Here is a 19,478-nt window from a genome sequence, read left to right as displayed (position 1 = left end):
CATTTGTCGGGATACTGACCTTTGAAATGCAGCACGTTCTCAGTGATGCTGATGGCAGGATTCTGTGAAAAGAGACCAAGGATGCAAGAAGGGCATTTTAATGAGGAGAAAAATGAAGTTAAAACCAGGGGCTTACTTCTCTCCATCCTTCCCCCTAGGGGAACTCGACCTCCTACCCTGTGCCTCCCCAGCGAATACGTTTAGTCGTTTCTTCACATCTCTGTGTAGGGTTTCTCTATGTCTATCTGTACCCATCTGAGAGTGCAGGCTCCAGCAAGAAGGACCCTAAACTGCTCTAACTGTGCAGAACAATCAGATATTGAGTCAGTCCATTCTGAAAATGGTAAATGGCGCAACATGCTATGTGAGGTGCTACGGGGGAAAACAAATCTCTAAGACTCTGTCCCTGAGCTGTGGAGGCAGAGAATTTAGTGGAACAGATGAGTCATTTCCTGTGAGTAGATACCAAATAGTTTCAAGTAACATATGCTCAAGACCAAAAGAGTAGTACAAAGCAGTAAGTGTTACAGGCGTCAAGAAGAGCGCCCGCACAATGGGAATAGACTGGTCAGGGAAAGCATCACCAAAAGTGAGACCTGTACTGCAACATGAAGAATAAATTAATTCCAATAGGTAGAGGGAAGGGCTGAGGATCACAGGTGGTGGGATGAAAATGAAATATGCAGTGTCTTAACCTCAGGGTCCACACTCTACTCCCAAACCAAACCAAGACTAGAAGAGATGAAAATTCTCCAAATTGTTCATTTATTCCCAGAAGTTGCTACATGCCTTTAGCCGCATAATTTAGAGTGAAACTATTTAACCCTTTTTTTAGTGGATGAGAAGCAACTCACCTCCTACCTCCCCGGTCAAAGGTGATAAGCAAGAAGCAGCATGTTTCCAGTGCCATAACTAGTTCATTTATTGCTCTCCTGTAGGCTCAGCTCCCTGTGCTCCATCATGCGTCAAAGGAAACCAACAAGAGAGAGAGAAGGTTGGAGAGGGGGTATTCTAACCAGCAGCAGGAGACTAGATGCTCTATTCATAGTTAGGAAAAGGGGAAGAATGAAAGCTGGAGGGGTAGCATTTGAGCCAAGATTTATGTTAAGAGCTTTCCCAGCGGGAGTACAGACTTCACTCACACTTGGGTGAGAAGCTCACCCAAAGTGGCAAAAATTCTAGATGATCCCTGTGGCAGAAAGAGGGAGTTAGGGAACCTTATCAAAAAAAGCTACGCTTCCAAGGGCATAGTTCCTCAGCAAGGGAAACAGGGTTTTGATGTAAATATTATCATAAAAGCTCGAGTTCTGGGATGTCTTAATGGTAAACTTCCTACTTGGGTCACTTCTTGCCCAACTCTGTGTGTTCTCCATACCCTAATTCTCTTGGAAGTAAAAAAGCAGGTTTAGGGGCCCGGTTTACTCTCCTCAGACAGATGTGTGCAACCAAGGAGTAAGTGTCTAGCACAAGCCCAGAGTTCACTAAGCATTTCTGTGAGCCAGATTTCAGATGCTAACTCAGCAATCATGGGACAGCTCCTGCCCAGCAGTGCACTGGGCATGTCAGGTTCACCTTCTCCAAGGGTAGGAATACATTTCAGTAAAAAAAAAAGCTTATGCCAGAAACAAGTTCAAAACTGGGAAGGAAGAGACTCTGAAGCAATGAAAAAAATTAATATTTATAAGTAAGATTGGCCTATAATTTCCCTTTCTTATATTTGCCTCATAAAACAAACTGGAAAGTGTACCCTCTGTCTCTTCTCTGGAAATGTAAGTGGAAGTCTGGGATGGTAGCCAGCCTTCAAAATGGCCCCCAGTGATCCTCTTCCCCTGGTATTTACACTCTTGTGTAGTCCCCTCCCAAGCGATGTCAGGGATGATCTGTGTAACCAATAGAATACAATGGAACCAGTGATGTGACTTCTGAAGTTAGGTCATAAAAGGCATTGTGGCTTCCATCTAGGCCTCTTGGACCCCTCACTCGGGGCAAAGCCAGACACCAGAGCATGAGAACACTCAAGCAGTTCCACATAGAGGCCTGCGTGGAGAACTAACTTGCGGACACCAACTTGCCAATAGGTGAGTAGACATCCCTGAAGTGGATACACCAGGCCATCAGACGGCCTCAACCACAACTGACATCTGACTACAACCTCATGAGAGATCCGAAGCCACAACCATCCAACTGGGTGGGTCCCTCCCGAAGGACCCACCGAAACAGACAGATAATAAAGGACTGTTGTTTTAAACCACTACATTGTTGGGTGATTTGTTATGCATCAATAGACAACTAATAAAACTGGAATTACAGGCCGGCCCAGTGGCATAGTGGTTAAGTGCGCGCGCTCCGCTTCAGTGGCCCGGGGTTTGCAGGTTCAGATCCCAGGCGCAGACCTATGCACGCTTGTCAAGCCATGCTGTGGCAGGTGCCCCAAATAAAACAGAGGAAGATGAGCACAGATGTTAGCTCAGGCCCAATCTTCCTCAGGAAAAAGAGGATTGGCAATGGATGTTAGCTCAGGGCTAATCTTCCTCATCAAAAAAAAAAAACCTGGAATTACTTCTTTAAATATTTGGTAGAACTCCCCAGTTCTGAAGCCATTTGGACCTGGAAATTTCCTTGTGGGAAGATTTTTTTTTTTTTTTTTTTAAAGATTTTATTTATTTTATTTTTTCCCCCCAAAGCCCCAGTGGATAGTTGTATGTCGTAGCTGCACATCCTTCTAGTTGCTGTATGTGGGACTCGGCCTCAGGATGAACGGAGAAGTGGTGCCTCGATGCGCACCCGGGATCCGAACCCGGGCCACCAGCATCGCAGCGCGCGCACTTAACCACCAAGCCACAGGGCCAGCCCATCCTTGTGGGAAGATTTTTGACTACTGATTCAATTTATTTAATGGTTGTGCTATTCAGGTTATCAAATCTTTGATAGAAACTATCTTTACTTTCTAAGAAATTTTCCATTTTATCTGATGTAAATTTGTTTAATATTCTCTTAGCTTTTTAATGTCTGTAGCTTCTGTAGTTAAGTCTTCTTTTTCATTACTGATATGGTTTGTCTTAATCTTGTCAAGAGATCTGTCCATTTTAAATGTTTTTTCAAGGACTAATTTTTAGCTTTACTGATTCTATCTCTGCTTTCTATTTTTGCTGTAATCTTTATAATTTTCTTCCTTCAACTTTTTTTGGGAGAATTTGCTATTTTTTCCCTAACTTCTTGAAATGGATTCATAGGACATTAATTTTCAGACTTTATTCTTTTAATTAATTAATGCTTTTAAATATAAGCATTTAAGAATATAAATTTCCTGCCAACTCCTACTTTGGTTGCATCTCTCAAGCTTTGAATGCAGCATTTTTCTTACCATTCTGTCTAAAACATTTTCTAATTTCCATTATCATTTTTTTCTTGAAACATGGATTATTGAGAAGTGTTTCTTAATTTCCAAGCGCAGGAGATTTTCTAGTTATTTTATGTCATTAATTTCTACCTCAATTGCATTGTGATCAGAGAACATTTTCCGTATGATTTTAATCCTTTCAAATTTGTAGAAACTTGCTTTAGAAAGCAGTAAATAGTCAACTTTTGTAAATGTTCTGAGTGAACTTGAAAAGAATGTGTATTCTGGAGTTGTGAGATGCAGTGTTCTATGTACGTCCATTAGGTTTACTGTTAATTACTTGTTCACATAATCTATACCTTTACTGAATTTTGTCTTCTCTCAATTATTGAGAAATCACACTATCGTAAACTCGTCTATTTCTCCTTGTACTTCTCTTAATTTACATATTATCAAGGCCATATTACTAGGTACATATAATTTTGATATTGTTATATCTTCTTGGTGAATTGTAACCTCTATCATCATGAACTGAGCTTTTTATTTCTAAAAATACACTTTTGCCTAAAACTCTTATCTGATATCAGCATAACTATACCACAAGGATCTGCATTTGCCTCTGCCAGGTACCTAGGGGCATACCAGTTGAGACCACTTTAAACTAAATTCATGGCTTGAGGGCTTTTGGATCTCCAAAATTGTGTAAACTTAGGCTGTATAATCTTTTGAGAGCCAACTAATAGTTTGGACTCCTCAAGGACTTTTTCCTTTACTTTGCTCAGTGCTAAGGCATCCGGGGATAGGGAGATGGGACAGATTTACTTCTAGCTCATCCTTCCCCTAAGTGTACAGTCCTCTGAAGTACAGTTTATGCGGAGCAGGGTTTCCTATTATATACTGCAGCTCTGGTGGGCTTTGATCTTTCTTCTATCCCCTGCACTCTGTCAGGCTGTCAAAAACAAAGTTCAAGTTTACTCAGTTGAGCAAATATTCTCAAGGCAAAAGCAGTTTCAATGTTCAGCTTACCTCTTTGACTTCCCCCTTTAACTTCTAGGTTGTTAACTCTTTGATGATTTGAGGATTTTCATTCAACTCTTTTAGCTGTTTTTAGCAGAAGGGTTGATCTGCACAACCTAGCCCATCTTTTCCTAGAGACAGAATTGTGCCTTTGCTTGTGAAAAGAAGAGTGCATAGGGAAAAGGGTAAAAGGTGGCTTGAAAGTCAGATGGACGTGAGTTCAAATCCTAGTTATATCATTTTCTATTTCTATCATTCACTTTCAAATCCACAGCAACCGTCATCATTTTTAAAACAACAATAAAACCACTTATTTCACAAGATCATTGTGAGAATTAAATTATAACAACATACAAAGAGTCTGGCAACTAGTAAGCACTCATATTCTGGTCGCTTTTCTTCCTCTGACTAGAATGTCCTTCTAAGCTTCCATATCTATTGAACACTATTCATCTTTCAAAGTCCATGTCAAATGTTAATCCCTCTTCCCTTCTACTCACCTCCAACATCAGAATTAAAAGCTTCCTTACTACTCTAATGCTTATCACACTGTTCTGTAATTATTGTTTATTGGTTTATCTGCCCCTCTAAACTTGAGTTTCTTGATGGCAGGGGCTGTATCTTATTCATCTCTGAATCCCTAATGCCTCAATAACTGTTTAGTGAACTGAAATTAAATCACTTCACCCTATTTGCATCATTTCAGACTGAACTACAGAGTTCAATGAACTATCTGCTACCTAATCCTTTAAACAAAGGTTTCCTTTCTCATTCAAATTGTTAGTATTTATCTTTGCATACGCGCGTGTGTGTGTGTGTGTGTGTGTGTGTGTGTGTGTGTGAGATTAGTATATGCACAGGAAAGAGTTAATATAGCTGCTTGTGAGGCTGCTGTCTTTAAAGGGGCCTGTTTCCAAGATGAGTCCTCGGCTGGCATTTGGGAACTTGGCTTTCCTCCATCCCCTGATAAAGTTGGTTCACTGTGCCTAGACTGTGCCTACAAACAATGTGATTTATGGTGAACACCAGCCTTCCTTCTGGGAGTCTAGAATTTTGATACATGCTCAGCAGAGGGTACCTAAGTAACCAGCCTCCAACAAAACCATGGGTGCTGAATCTCTAATGGGCTTCCTTGGGCAGAAACATGACACACAAATAACTGCATTTTTCATTGCTGGAGAAAAGAGCACACTCAAGTGTACCCCCTCACAGGAGGGAGAGAGGATGAGGAGACCTGTGTGTGGACTTCTCCAAAATCTACCTGTATTTTTTTTTCCTTCGCTGATCCTGTTATATATCATTTTACTGTAATAAACTTTAGCCATGAGTACAAATATATGCCGAGTCCCATGAACTCTTCTAGTGAATCACCAAACATGTAGGTGGGTGTTGGGGAGCCCCTCATAACAGTGCCTATTTTTTTTTCTTTTTTTGAGGAAGATCAGCCCTGAGCTAACATCCATGCCAATCCTCCTCTTTTTTTTTTGCTGAGGAAGACCAGCCCTGAGCTAACATCTATTGCCAATGCTCCTCCTTTTTTTCCCTTTTTCTCCCCAAGGCCCCAGAAGATAGTTGTATGTCATAGTTTCACATTCTCCTAGTTGCTGTATGTGAGACGCTGCCTCAGCATGGCTGGACAAGCGGTGTGTCGGTGTGTGCCCGGGATCCGAACCCGGGCTGCCAGTAGCAGAGCGCGTGCACTTAACCGCTAAGCCACAGGGCTGGCCCCAACAGTGCCTATTTTTAATGTGAATCTTCTCATCCCAACATTTTATTTTGAAAAGTTTTAAATCTGTAAAAAAATTGGAAAAAATAATACAATGAATACTCAATGCCTTCCATCAATTGATTATATTTAATTACACTTGCTTTTTATATGCACTTTTTCTCTGAATCATTTCACAATAGGTGGCAGACATCATGACACTTCACCCTTAAATATTTCAGTATGCTTCTCCTATGAATAAGGACATTCTCTTACACGATTACCAGTTTTCTCATACCTAAAAACAATAATTCTGTATCATTTAATAAAGATTCTATATTCAAACAACTGTCTAAAAAATGCTTAGTTGTTTCAGTTATCTATTAGAATGCAAGAAACCACCTCAAAACTTGGTGGCTTAAAACAACCATTTTGTTATCTTAAATGATTATGCAAGTTGCCTGGGCTCAGCTGGACTGTTCTGCTCCATGTGATGTTGACTGGGCCTATAGTATATTGGGCTGGAACATCCAAGATGGGTCACTCACATAGACTCAGAGTTGATGTTGGTTGTCATTTGGGAGCTCAGCTGGGACTGTTGACCAGAGTATCTATATGTGACCTCTCCATGTGGTTTGGGTTTCTCACAGCAAAGTTGCTGAGTTCTGCGAGGGAATGTCTCAATTGCAAGCGTTCCAAGAGAGAGGAAGAAGCAGCTAGTAGTCTTCTAGGTTAGGCCTGGAACTGGCCATAGCATCATTGTGCAACATTCTATTTGTTAAGCTGCCACAAGGCCTGCCGAGGTTCAAAAGAAAAGGAAATAAACTTTACTTGTCGATGGAGCTCTTGATGTGGCTATCTTTAAAGCACTACATTCATCCTTTTTATAAAAAAATTCAGAATCCAGTTAAGGTCCATACATTCCATTTGACTGTCATGTCTCTCTTAATCTAATATAGACTTCTACTTTTATTTATTTATTTTTTGCTTAGGAAGATTTGCCCTGAGCTAACATCTGTTGCCAATCTTCCTCTTTTGGCCGGTGGAAAATTCGCCCTGAGCTAACATCAGGCCAATCTTCCTATTTTGTATGTGGCTGGCCGCCACAGCATGGCCGCTGATGAGTGGTGTAGGTCAGTGCCCGGGAACCGAACCTGGGCCGCCGTAACAGAGCACACTGAACTTAACCACTAGGCCACGGGGCTGGTCCTCTACTTTTATTTATTTTAATCCATGCCAGTTGTCTTGGAAAAATGTATCATATTCTAGATTTGCCTGGCCATTCCTTCATATTAATAATTTTTGACAAGAATATTTCATAGGTACTTCTTTTTTTTTTTTTGTGAGGAAGATCAGCCCTGAGCTAACATCCATGCTAATCCCCTCTCTTTGCTGAGGACAACTGGCTCTGAGCTAACATCTATTGCCAATCCTCCTCCTTTTTTTTTTCCCCCAAAGCCCCAGTGGATAGTTGTATGTCATAGTTGCACATCCTGCTAGTTGCTGTTATGTGGGACGCGGCCTCAGCATGGCCGGAGAAGCGGTGTGTTGGTGCGCGCCCGGGATCCAAACCCGGGCCGCCAGCAGCGGAGGGCGCGCACTTAACCGCTAAGCCACAGGGCCAACCCTCGTAAGTACTTCTTATGGCATCGTAAAAGGAAGTCCATACTATCAGATGGTGATGCTAAATTTGATCATTTAATTAAGAGAAAGTGACTGCAGGAACTCTCCACCATAGAGGTACACTTTTCCTTCTGTAACTAGTAAGTAATCTAACAGTGTAATCTTCTGTTCCCTAACAACACTCTTTCCTCCAATGGTATTGCCACCCATTATTAATCCTTGCCTGATTCAATTTTACACTGGAGGCTGCATGATGATTTTCTAATTCAATCATTCCTTCTTCATTTTCTAGCTGACATTCTTCTGCAAGAAGAGTTGTCCCTTCTTCTCTCCTCTCCCTCTTTTTTTTTAAATTGAAATTTTTATTGAGATAATTGTAAATTCACATGCAGTTATGAGAAACGATACTGAGAAAACCCTTGTGCTCTTTGTCCATTTTCCCTCAATGGTAACATTTTACAAAACTATAGTACAATATCACAACCAGGATATTCACATTGATACACTCTACCTGTCTTATTCAGGTTTTCCTAGTTTGACTTATATTCATTTGTGTGTCTCTGTGTGTGCAAATTCTATATAATTTTATTATATGTGTAGGTTCATCTATCCACCATCACAGTCAAGATACTGAAGAGTGCCAGATCCCTGGTGGTGCCCTTTTATAACCACATCCCCCCTCTTGCCTCCCTCCCCCAACACCCCCTGGTCTTCTTTTTTTTTTTTTTTTTTTTTGACTATCACTGTGGACTCAGGGATTTTCATTTTAAGAAGCCTTAGTTCAAGGAGCCTTAGTTCCTTTAGCAGGAAACCGTAACTTAGAAGCCATGATCTGGGCACACTGAGGTATACTCAAGGCTCATCTTTACTGTCTACCTAGAAATTTTTAAAATCATGTTGTCATATTGAAATTTCCAATTCAAATTTACTATTACAGGGCTTCTCTTTATCTTCTGTTATTTAATATTTGTATCTCTTTTCTTATGGTGAAACTCTTGGATCCTAATAATGCTAAACACATTTACTTATCTGGTTGATCCTAAAAAAGTTTCAGAATTATGTCAATACTTTTACTAACAATAAACCTACTAAGCAAAGTATAATATTTATTTACAATTCTTTTTGTCTTTAGAATATTTTCTACTAAAGAACCAGAGTACTGGGGCCGGCCCGTGCCTTAGCGGTTAAGTGCGTGCGCTCCGCTACTGGTGGCCCGGGTTCGGATCCCAGGCGCGCACCAACACACCACTTCTCCGGCCATGCTGAGGCCGCGTCCCACATACAGCAACTAGAAGGATGTGCAACTATGACATACAACTATCTACTGGGGCTTTGGGGGAAAAAAGGAGGAGGATTCGCAATAGATGTTAGCTCAGAGCTGGTCTTCCTCAGCAAAAAGAGGAGGATTAGCACGGATGTTAGCTCAGGGCTGATCTTCCTCACAAAAAAAAAAAAAAAGAACCAGAGTACTGTGTTCAAATGTTACTTGTATTAACTTATTTATCTATATGGTTATGTTATCAACTTGGTAAACAGGTCCTTTTGATTCTGTTTGTATTTAATTTCAAGAGTTGCCATTTTATTCTTTTTTATTGAATTTTATTTTTGAATATGTAAAATAGTCACATTGTTCAAAAGTCAAACTTTATAGAAACGTATCCTCAGAAGTCCTACTCCCAAACCCATCCCCCTTCTACCACATTCCTACTCACTACCTATAGGTAACTATTTCAGTAGTTTCTGGTTTATTTTTCCTCTGTATGTGTGTGTATGTGTTTTGCAAAAATAAGTAAATATATTCAGATATTCTTATTTTCCCTTCTTTCTATACAAAAGGTAGCATATATCATACATTCTTACCCACCTTGCTTTTTTCATCTCAGTCAATCCTTATCAGTTCACAGAGATCTCACTCACTCTTTTTACAGCTGCATAATACTCAACTGTGTGTATGTACCAGTACATACCCCCTTTAACTCTTCTTCTTGGGTCCAAATTCTACTTATACTTAAAACACAGCTCAAGCCCACATCCTTTAGAAAGAAAGGCTTCTTTGGCCACAGTGATCTCTCTCTTTTCTGAACTCCAAAAACACTGTACCACTGATTTCTCTGCTCGTCCCCTCCCCCCACCAAAAAAAACTTCTTTAAAAGTTATCTACAATCATCACTTCTTCCTCACCACAAATTTACTCTTAAATCCACTCTGATCTAGCCTCCATTCCCAACACTCCACTGAAACTGTTATCCAGATCATCAATAACCTCCATGTTGCCAAATCCAATGGATACATAATCTCATTTTATTCAACCTCTAAGTAGCATTGGACACAGCTGATCACACTCCACGGAAATGCTCCTCTCTCCTGGCTTTCACACTGTCCTGGATTTTATGTCTCATCGCTACTCCTTCTCAATCTCCTATACTGGTTCTTTCTCCTCTGCTCAACTTGTCTGAGCGCCTCAGGACTCAACTCGGGGCTGCTTCTTTACCAGTTTTTAATATCTATTAGTTTTCTGTCATAAATTGGCATCTTAAGGACCAAATTGAGACCACAATATTTTATATGGCCGGTAGAGAATTTTTTTGTTTTATTTATTTATTAATTTTTAATTTGAATTCAACAAGTACTTTCCATCTAGGGATTTTGTGGTAGCCGCTCCCTCTCCTTGTGATATTCAGTCCCCATAACTCTGCATGGCTTCTTAACATTTAGGACTCTGCTCAAATGTCATCTCCACTAAGAGACCTTCCCTGACTACCCAATCTGAAGTAGTTCTTGTGATTCCTTCTCATATTTTTTTTTTTACTTTCTTCATAACATGTATTATTACCTGAAACTACTCGATAAATTTATCTACTTTTATTGTCAGTCTTCCACCACCACCACCAGCCTCAGTATATGAGCTTCATGAGAGCAGGGACCTTGTCTGCCTTGCTCATGCCCAAGTCCCAGAGTCTGAAAGATTGCCAAGCACACAGTAACATTTATATATATTTGTTGAATAAGTCAAGTGTAAAACTATGAGGTTTTTTCATTTAAAAAAAATCTGGATTTCCAGCTTCTCTTTCAAAAATTAGAAGAATTAGATGCCAACCTCAGAGCTGCATTCTTGAATGACAATTGCTACCCCCTTAAGGTGAACCTTATCCTCCCCAGTTAACCACTTTCCTCCCTCAGCTCATTCCACTAACATTTATTGAGCACTCACTATATGCCAGGGATCTTTCAAAGTGTTCCACATTATTAACTTACACACACAAAAAAAACCCTATAAAATAGGTACTATTATAATAATAATTTTACAGATGAGGAAACAGAGGCTTACAGAGGCTATGTAACTTGCCCGAGATTACAAAATCGGCAAGAGGCAAAATCAAGATTCAAACCAAGACAAATGACTCCTGGACTCCTAATCACTACACCATATTTGGGCATTTGAGTTGGTAACCTCTGACCTATACTCTCTTCTTGGATGATCTCATCCTATCTCAGGGGTTTAAATACTATAACTTATTAATTGACAACTCCAAAATTTGCTATAATTTTATAGATTCTAAAATGCACATTTTTTTCACATTTAATAGCTCTAAAATCAGGATATATATTACAACTGATAGCAGCACCTTACAATTGCTTTGGCAAAGTGGCAACCATGACATGGTCGTCACTACCTGAACACGTGCGAGCCTGGCTGTTATTCCAGATGGCATGACTAGACAACTGCAACTCGATATTTCAGTCAACAAACCACTTAAAGTCCACTTGAGGAAGGAGTATGAGTCCTGATTCTTGTCTGGAAACATCCTGTTGACATCTTCTGGTAAGATTAAGAAAGTGCCAGCATCAAAACTTATAAATAGGTATTGATGGCTTGGGGGAAAAAATGCCAGAGATAATAGTAGAGCACTCTTTCAGAGATGCTGCATTACTAGGGCTCTTAATGGCACAAAGGATGATACTAGGGCAAAACATGGACAGACATCTCTGAGTAGAAAAGTGATTCAGAAGAGTGGATTCTGAAATACTAAGATAGTTTAGGAATACTTTCACCAATTTATTTTGCTTATATTTTCATATATGTGTGTACAGAAGAATGAGACATATAGATTTATGATTTTCTAAAACTGTTTTGAGAAAGAAAATAAGCATCCCCTGACATCTAAAACTGATCTCACATGCACAGCTGGATCTCAAAATTATTACAAGCTAGTCTAAAGCCCACAGCAAGGCCATTTTGTTCTCCTATTGAACATAATCTCTAAGAATACCAACCAATCTCAGGTTACTCTGAGACGATGATAAATTGGCACAAAATAAGGTCATCTCATAATTTTGTCTAAGAACAGGTCACTATGCATCCACAAAATATCTAATCATAGAATTGTCCCCGCTTTCTGACAGCACCCAATTTAAAATAGATTCCCCACTTCTGTGGACCCTCTCCCAATCACCCAACCAAAGCCCAAATCCTACAGTCACTTCTTTCTAACACTCTCTTACTGAGACACAGCAGGGTTCCCCATAGTGTGTGTTCTCCCTCACTCAAACAAGCAATAAACCCAACTTGTTAAAACAAGGTGTGCTACTGGTGGTCTTTGGCTAGAGGGAATTGACAGTTTAAATAAGTCTAAAAGAGCTCTTTCAATAAGTAAAAAAAAAAACATTGGAAGTGATAAAAAAGTATGTATCATAGTTTAATCAGCAGCATTTTTTTTTCTTCATGGTACATAAAATAATGGTGCCTCTTACAATCAATAAAGTCTAAGACTTCATGAAATTCTATTTTCAGCCCAGACTACTACCCTGAACTCTGCATTCGTATAGTTATGAGACTACTTCACATTTCTACACGGAAATTGTTTAAACAAGTGTCCCACACTAACATGTCCAAAAGAGGACTCTTGATTTTGGCCCCCAAACCGCTTCTCCAGTCTGAATCATTTCCGTAAACTGTATCATCATCTATTCCGTGCATAAGTCGAAATTCTAAGCCTAGTGGTTGATTCTTTCCTTCTCCCCCTCCCCCGACCAGCCCTGACATATGCAATCCATCAAGGCCTGAAAGCTCTGTCCCTGACTCTCTACCTCCACTGTCACCCTTAGACTGAGCCACCTTATATCTCACCCACAGTACTATAAAAACTTTCCTAAATGGTTTTCCAGATTTCACTTTTGCCCCTCTACAATCCACAAAGACGCCAGAATAATTTTTTAAAACACAAATCCTGTAATGTCACTCCTCTGATTAAAACTCTTCAATAGTTTCCCATTGCTCTTACAATAAAATTCAAACTCCATACAACAAGGCCCTACATAACCTACATCTTGCAAATTCTTCCAACCTCCTCTTCCTCTAACTTATTCCTCACTTACTACACTCCAAACATACTAATATCCTTTTCTGTTCCTGTAACCTCCCCAAGCCCTTGCCTGCCTCTGAGTCTGTGCACTAGTTTGAATGTTCTTCCCCCAGCTCTCCTCATAACTCATTTTATCCTTCAAGTTTCACTGAGCTCAAATATTATCTCCTCAGAGAAGCTTTCCCTGACCACCCTATTTAAAATACCTCTACCAATTACTTTATTTCCCTCACAGTATTTATCTTGGTTATTATTTTATTTATTAATTTATCTTAGTCTCTCTCTCTCAACCTAAAGGTATCTTTATATGCGTCGCTCACCACTGAACCTCCTAGTACCTAGCCCTGTGCCAGGACCCATGTGGGTGCTCAATAGTTACCAAATTATTTAATTAATTTACTGCTCTTTGAGTGTTCTTGTACTGTGGTTCTGAACAGCTTAGACTTCTTTAATCTTGATTATGAAATATTTCAAGCAATCAGCCACACACAGAAAAATACAGCAAACACCCCTGTACCTATCATCCATTAGCATTTTGCTTTACTTGCTTCAGTTTTTTTTAAAAGAAATAAAAAAGATATGGGTACAATTATACAATTACCCAATTCCATTGCCCTCTCTCCCTCAAACATATTCCATCCTCGCAGAACTAAAGTTTATCATTCCCACTGTATTTCTTTATTCACTTACAACATGTTGGGTATTCATTACAATATAAAGTATTATTTTACATGTTACCTAAATGGTTTCATACCACCTATGTAATTCTTTGACTTGCTTTTTATGTGATATTATATTTCTAAGCTTTATCTCTAGATACAGGTGGTTCTGTTTCATTTATTTTAGCTGTTGTACAGCATGCCATTGTGTAAATTACACAATTTATCCATTCTTCTGTTGATAAGAATTGAGGTTGTTCTAAAATTTTTTGCTGTAATGAACATGCTGTCTCCTTGTGCATATATGGAAGAGCTTCTCCAAGGAGCAAAATTTCCAAGTCATAAGGATATGCACATCTTCTGACCGGATAGTGCCCAACTGTTCTCTAAACCAGTTGGACCAATTAATACTCCCACCAACTGTATGAAAATGTCCCATCGCTGAACATCCTCGCCAATAGTTGGTAATGTCAGACTTCATTTTTCACAATCTAATGTGAGAAATTATCCTATCATTTTAATTTACATGTCCCTGATCACAAGTGAGGTCAAGCATCTTTTCAGGTTTATTGGCCATTCTTGTTTCCTTTTACTCTAAACTGCTTATATATCTGCCCCTTTTTCCACTGGGTAATATGTCTTTTTCTTATTAATCTGTAGGTGATTCTTTATATATTCAAGATGCTAGTCATTTGTCAGTGATATGTGCCACAAACATCTGTTTCAAGCTTGTCTTAAATTTGTCAATCTTTTTCTTTAGGGTTTGTTTTGTGTTTTGTTTAATATATCCTTCCCTGTTTCAATACCATAAGGATAGCCTCCTATATTTTCTTTTAGTAGTTTTGCTTTATGCATTTAGGTCATTAACCCATCTGGAATTGACTTTTGTGAACGGCATAGGCAAGATCTTATTTTATCTTTTTGTCATTTGAAGATTTTATTTATTTATTTTTTCCCCCCAAAGCCCTAGTAGATAGTTGTATGTCATAGCTGCACATCCTTCTAGTTGCTGTATGTGGGACTCGGCCTCAGGATGGACGGAGAAGTGGTGCCTCGGTGCGCGCCCGGGATCCGAACCCGGGCCACCAGCATCGGAGCGCGCGCACTTAACCACCAAGCCACGGGGCCGGCCCCGTCTTTTTGTCATTTGGATTACCAATTGTCCCAATACAATTTCCTGAATGGTTCATCCTTTCCTCTATTAATTTATAAAGCCACCACTGTTGTACAATAAGTTTTCACATATGGGTAAGTCTGCTAAAAGACTCTATTCTCTATTGCTCTTTGTGTTTCTCTCTCGTCTAAGGTTTAATATCACAATAATAATCCCTTATACTTGAATAGCACACTAGAATTCAGAGAGCACTTTCAAATCCATTATCCAACTCAAACTTCAAAACAATCCTGTGAATTAGGTGCTATTATTCACATGTATTTTGAGGACGAGACTGAGGCTCACAAAGCTTTGACCACCAGATAGCAAGTAGAAGAGCAAGGACTCAATCTCACGTCTTCAGTTGCTGCTCTTTCCACCAGATTCTCTATTAGGTAAGGACAAGAACAGTATCTTCCAAACAGAGCTATGTACTTCGTCCACATACAACTAAAACAAACAAACAAAAACCCTGATAAATGAAGAAATGCTTTAACAATCATGGATGTTGGCACAAATCTGTCTGTTATGTTTATCTTGAAAATAAACTCTACTCTGAAAGTAAGCCTGCCCTAGCCCCCCTGGACTCCAGCAAGCCTCTTTGCTACTGCTCACCTCAAACACAGACAATGCTGCTGTTGAAGTCTTTGTGCACCATTCCTCCTCACATCAGCAGTGGTTTCTCATCAGCTACCAGCCTTGCAGCGCCAAAGACAGAACAGAGATGTGAAAACTGGAAGATTCTCTGTGTCTCAAGAAGGGAGGGGAGCAGAGCTGATGCACCCACCCAAACTGGAATTCAACACTAAATCTCGCTTACACATAAGCTATGAAACACTCTATAGATAGCAGGGGGCAATAGAGAGCTGTCCAACAACCTAGAACCTAGCTTAATGAGCGACAAGAGTAGGTACTCCACAACCGTTTTCACTGAACAAATAAATGAATTGCTTCATCCTGAGCCAGAATCATTGGTCTCACAGGTCTTGCATAGAGCAATTAATTGAGAAATAAAAAAAAAAGTGCAGCCCCTGACATTCAGAAGCTGGCCTGTCACTTACAGCTAAGGCATGTTATACTCCTACCGGACATAAACAACCTCACAGAATACCAACCTCAGACAAGGTTATTCTGAAACCTTGATAAAATGAGACAAGGGCCGTTTCACAATTTTACGTAACCACAGACAAAAACACGGCCACAAAATACCAGACACTATTCTTCTCTTGGCCAAAATAAATGACTGCTACTTCTCTACCAATTATGGTTTTGTTCTTGTGCTAGTTTCTCCTCCCTATAGATAAGATTTATTCAGATACCCAACCATAGAACTGCCCCCATTTTCTGACAGCATTAATCTAAAGCAAATCTCCATTCCTTAGACCGTCCGCCAATCACCAAAGTCCAAATCCTATAATCAGTTCTTCCTAACACCCTCTTAAAGAGGGTGTCAATAACCTCCCTTGCTGAAATGAGTAATAAACCCAACTTATTTAAGTAGAGGTGTGTTCCTGGCACTCTGGCTGTAGGGCACTGACACGGTACAAGTCAGAAAATCTAAAAGTCTATGCCTTCAGGGCCGGCCCCGTGGCTTAGCGGTTAAGTGCGCGTGCTCTGCTACTGGCAGCCCGGGTTTGGATCCCGGGCGCGCTTCTCTGGCCATGCTGAGGCCACGTCCCACATACAGCAACTAGAAGGATGTGCAACTATGACATACAACTATCTACTGGGGCTTTGGGGAAAAAAAAAAAAGAAAGATAAAAGTCTATGCCTTCAAACGGAGAAAGACAAATAATATATGATTTCACTCATATGTGAAAGATAAATAAAAAAACACATAGATACAGAGAACAGAGTGGTGGTTACCAGAGGGGAAGGTGGGGCAAGGGGAGGGCGAAACACCTTAAAAGGGTATGATGATGGATGGCAACTAATCTTTTGGCGGTGAACACTATGTAGTTTATGCGGAAGTCAGAATATAATGATGTACACCTGAAATTTATATAATCTTAAACCAATGTTACCTAAAATATAAATAAATAAATACAAGTCTACGCCTTTCTCTCTCTGGAAAGTTCTCCCAATCTCAGTTTGACAGGAATATTTCATCTTATTTCTGGAAGTCATCTCTAACTAAATGAGAGGTAACAGATTCCTTTAACACCAGGTACCTGGTTCAATATTCAACTCCAATTCTACCAATAAACATACTCATGCATAAAATTTTTTGTTTGTATTTGATAATATGGTTCCTTCTACACAGTATGACCTTGGAAAGCCAAATATGTCTGACTCATCTTTGTAAATCTATAGTATCTCACATGTGGTAGAGGATTTCTTTTATGAATGGTATTAACACGTTGCTTTTAAACTAATGGTAGTTGAAACGGATGCCTCAGAATTACAGATGCAAAATCCCAGAAAAACCAAAAACTCAATCCCAAAAAATGAAAAAAAAAAAAGGATTTCTCTCTCCAAAAGAAAATTCCATTTTTTCTCCACCTTCACATTTCTTTAACTATAAAAACTATAATATATTTCAAACATATACCTTCATATCTTTAAACGTATAAAATATGATTAACACGTGTTCATGTTTCTTAACTAAGAGGTTTAGGTCTTTCAGGAAAAATATGATGCATTCTTTTATTTGTCCAACTAATTTCCATTTCTTTCTACCACCACCACCACCCTATCCCCCTAAAAACACCTTTTCTGTTTGTAGCTTCAAAAGTATCCTGAAATATTATATTCTTATTACATGATAGATATTTAGAGAGGGCAGGACCTGAATTTATTTAATTGGTCTACATAATGCTTAACTAAATACTTAAAGAGATTGTCATAACACATGTTCTGTACTTTTCTGATTGATTGCTGGAAGAACCCTCTCTAGATGGAGACTTTGATCCCCATCTACAAAGATTTGTTTTTTCCTTTTTTATTACACACCCTGGAGCAGAGTGGAGGGAGATAGCACAGAACATCTATTCATCCTCTGACGCAAAAGTATAATTTAGCCTGGTTTAACACAGTAAATGATAGACCGTGCAATGTCACAGCCTATTTAAAAGCATTCTAGCCAGTACTGTCTTTATCTTTCAATGGGAAAACAGGTTTATATGCCAGAAGCAAAGATTAAATTCAACAAATTCAAGTCCACACTCAAACAGCCCCTACTCTTTGCAAGACAATATGCCAGACAGGCTGACACAACCAAACAAAACACCTGACTCAGAGGCAGAGGGAGGTAAGTGGAGTGAAGGTGGTCACAAAGTGCCACAGATGTCGAAGAGAGTAGGGAGTAAGGATGACCGTAGAAAGAACATTCCAGACTGAAAACTCCAGTTCCACAAAGACTGCAATCCTGGATGATTTGGACAGAGACATGGGGGTACAAGGGTCCTGAGACCTCTGTCATTTAGGAGGCCTCAGCCTGTTTACATAGGGGCCAAGGAGATGAAACAGAAATGCTCAATGTAACTTAAGATAATTTTTAAGTTCTCTATGCAACTCAGCAAACCTGAGCTCACAGCCCTCGAAACGGAGGGGAAAAATCGCTTCTTCGAGGTCTTCTGAACTTAAATTAAAATGAACAAGAATGATTTCCATCACTGAACGGTTGGGAGGTAGGTGTGGCCCCTGTGAAGCAGCGGCGGACCTTGTGAAGGTCCGAGAGGACTGCCTGGACTTCTCAGGCCAGCGCTAGACGTCCAGCCACGGCCCAGGAAGCTACAGTCACACTGCATCCGCGACCCAACGAGCTCGTCCCACGCCTCGAAGGGCCTCAGCACACCCGAACTCCAACCACCAGTCCTCCAGGGCTGGGCTGGGGCTCCATCAGCCCGCAGACTGGGAACAAAGAAGAGGCCCGCGCGAGACTCACGCAGCCCCGGGTCTGCGGGTGCGCCTCGATGAGGGCCAGCCGCTGCCCGGGCCCGGACGCCGTGAGTGCACCGCATCGCGGATCCCGTTTGCGCACTGCTGGCCCTCCGGCACGCACCCGGACAGAGGGGGCGGGGGTCCCGAGGGGTCCCGCGCGAGACCCAGCGCGCATCCCGCCGCCCGGCCCCGGCCTTTACCTGCACGTCACTCAGCTCTACACGCAGATAGAGCTCACGGTGTCGCTGAGCCCAGTAGACGTGCGGCGTCAGCACCTGATTCTCCATAGCCACACGGCACACGGCGCGGGGAGACTCAGCTCGCTGCACCTCGCTGCCTCAGGTAGTGCGCGGCTGGAGCGAGCCAAACGCAGGCCGCAAACACCCGCGCTCCTGACGGCCAGCAGCCGGCAGCCTCGAGAAGCCCCAGGCTTGGCGGGCCGCGCCTGCGCAGTGACCAGCGGGGGCGGCGGCGTGTGCTCCCGGCCTCTGCGCCGGCCAGGCGGGGGCGGGGGCGGGGGCGGGAAGGAGCGCCCGCGAGCGTGCGCCACTGATGCTGCGCGGGCCTCCTCGGGAGTTGGCGTCAGCAGGTGCACCGCGCTTGCCGCTCTTCTTAAGGGCGACGCTTGAGAATAAGCTTAAAGTTAAAAAACGCTGGAGGCTCATAAATGAAGCGACCAGCATGGAGAAAGGGCTTGGGCCTGGTGTATCTGGATGGTCTCTCGCATTCTATCACT

At 41.0% G+C, this 19,478-nt stretch overlaps 1 protein-coding gene across 1 annotated transcript in view; it reads right to left on the bottom strand.

The window, feature by feature from the left end:
• The window catches only part of HACD3 (3-hydroxyacyl-CoA dehydratase 3), a 40,401-nt gene extending 21,208 nt beyond the window's left edge, over window positions 1–19,193 (bottom strand). Inside the window, exons 1-2 of the mRNA XM_004421708.3 lie at window positions 18,943–19,193; window positions 20–62 (exon numbers count right to left, since the gene is read on the bottom strand). Coding sequence (XP_004421765.2) covers window positions 20–62; window positions 18,943–19,029 — 130 coding nt within the window. The 5' untranslated portion in view covers window positions 19,030–19,193. The remainder of the gene's footprint in view (window positions 1–19; window positions 63–18,942) is intronic.
• Window positions 19,194–19,478: the final 285 nt, after the last annotated feature.

This window comes from Ceratotherium simum, chromosome 3 (genome assembly GCF_057802395.1).
Source record: "Ceratotherium simum simum isolate JZ-2026a chromosome 3, ASM5780239v1, whole genome shotgun sequence".
NCBI classification, from domain to species: Eukaryota; Metazoa; Chordata; class Mammalia; order Perissodactyla; family Rhinocerotidae; genus Ceratotherium; species Ceratotherium simum.
The sequence above is the reverse complement of the archived record's forward strand: the minus strand, read 5'-3'. Positions and strand labels throughout refer to the sequence as shown.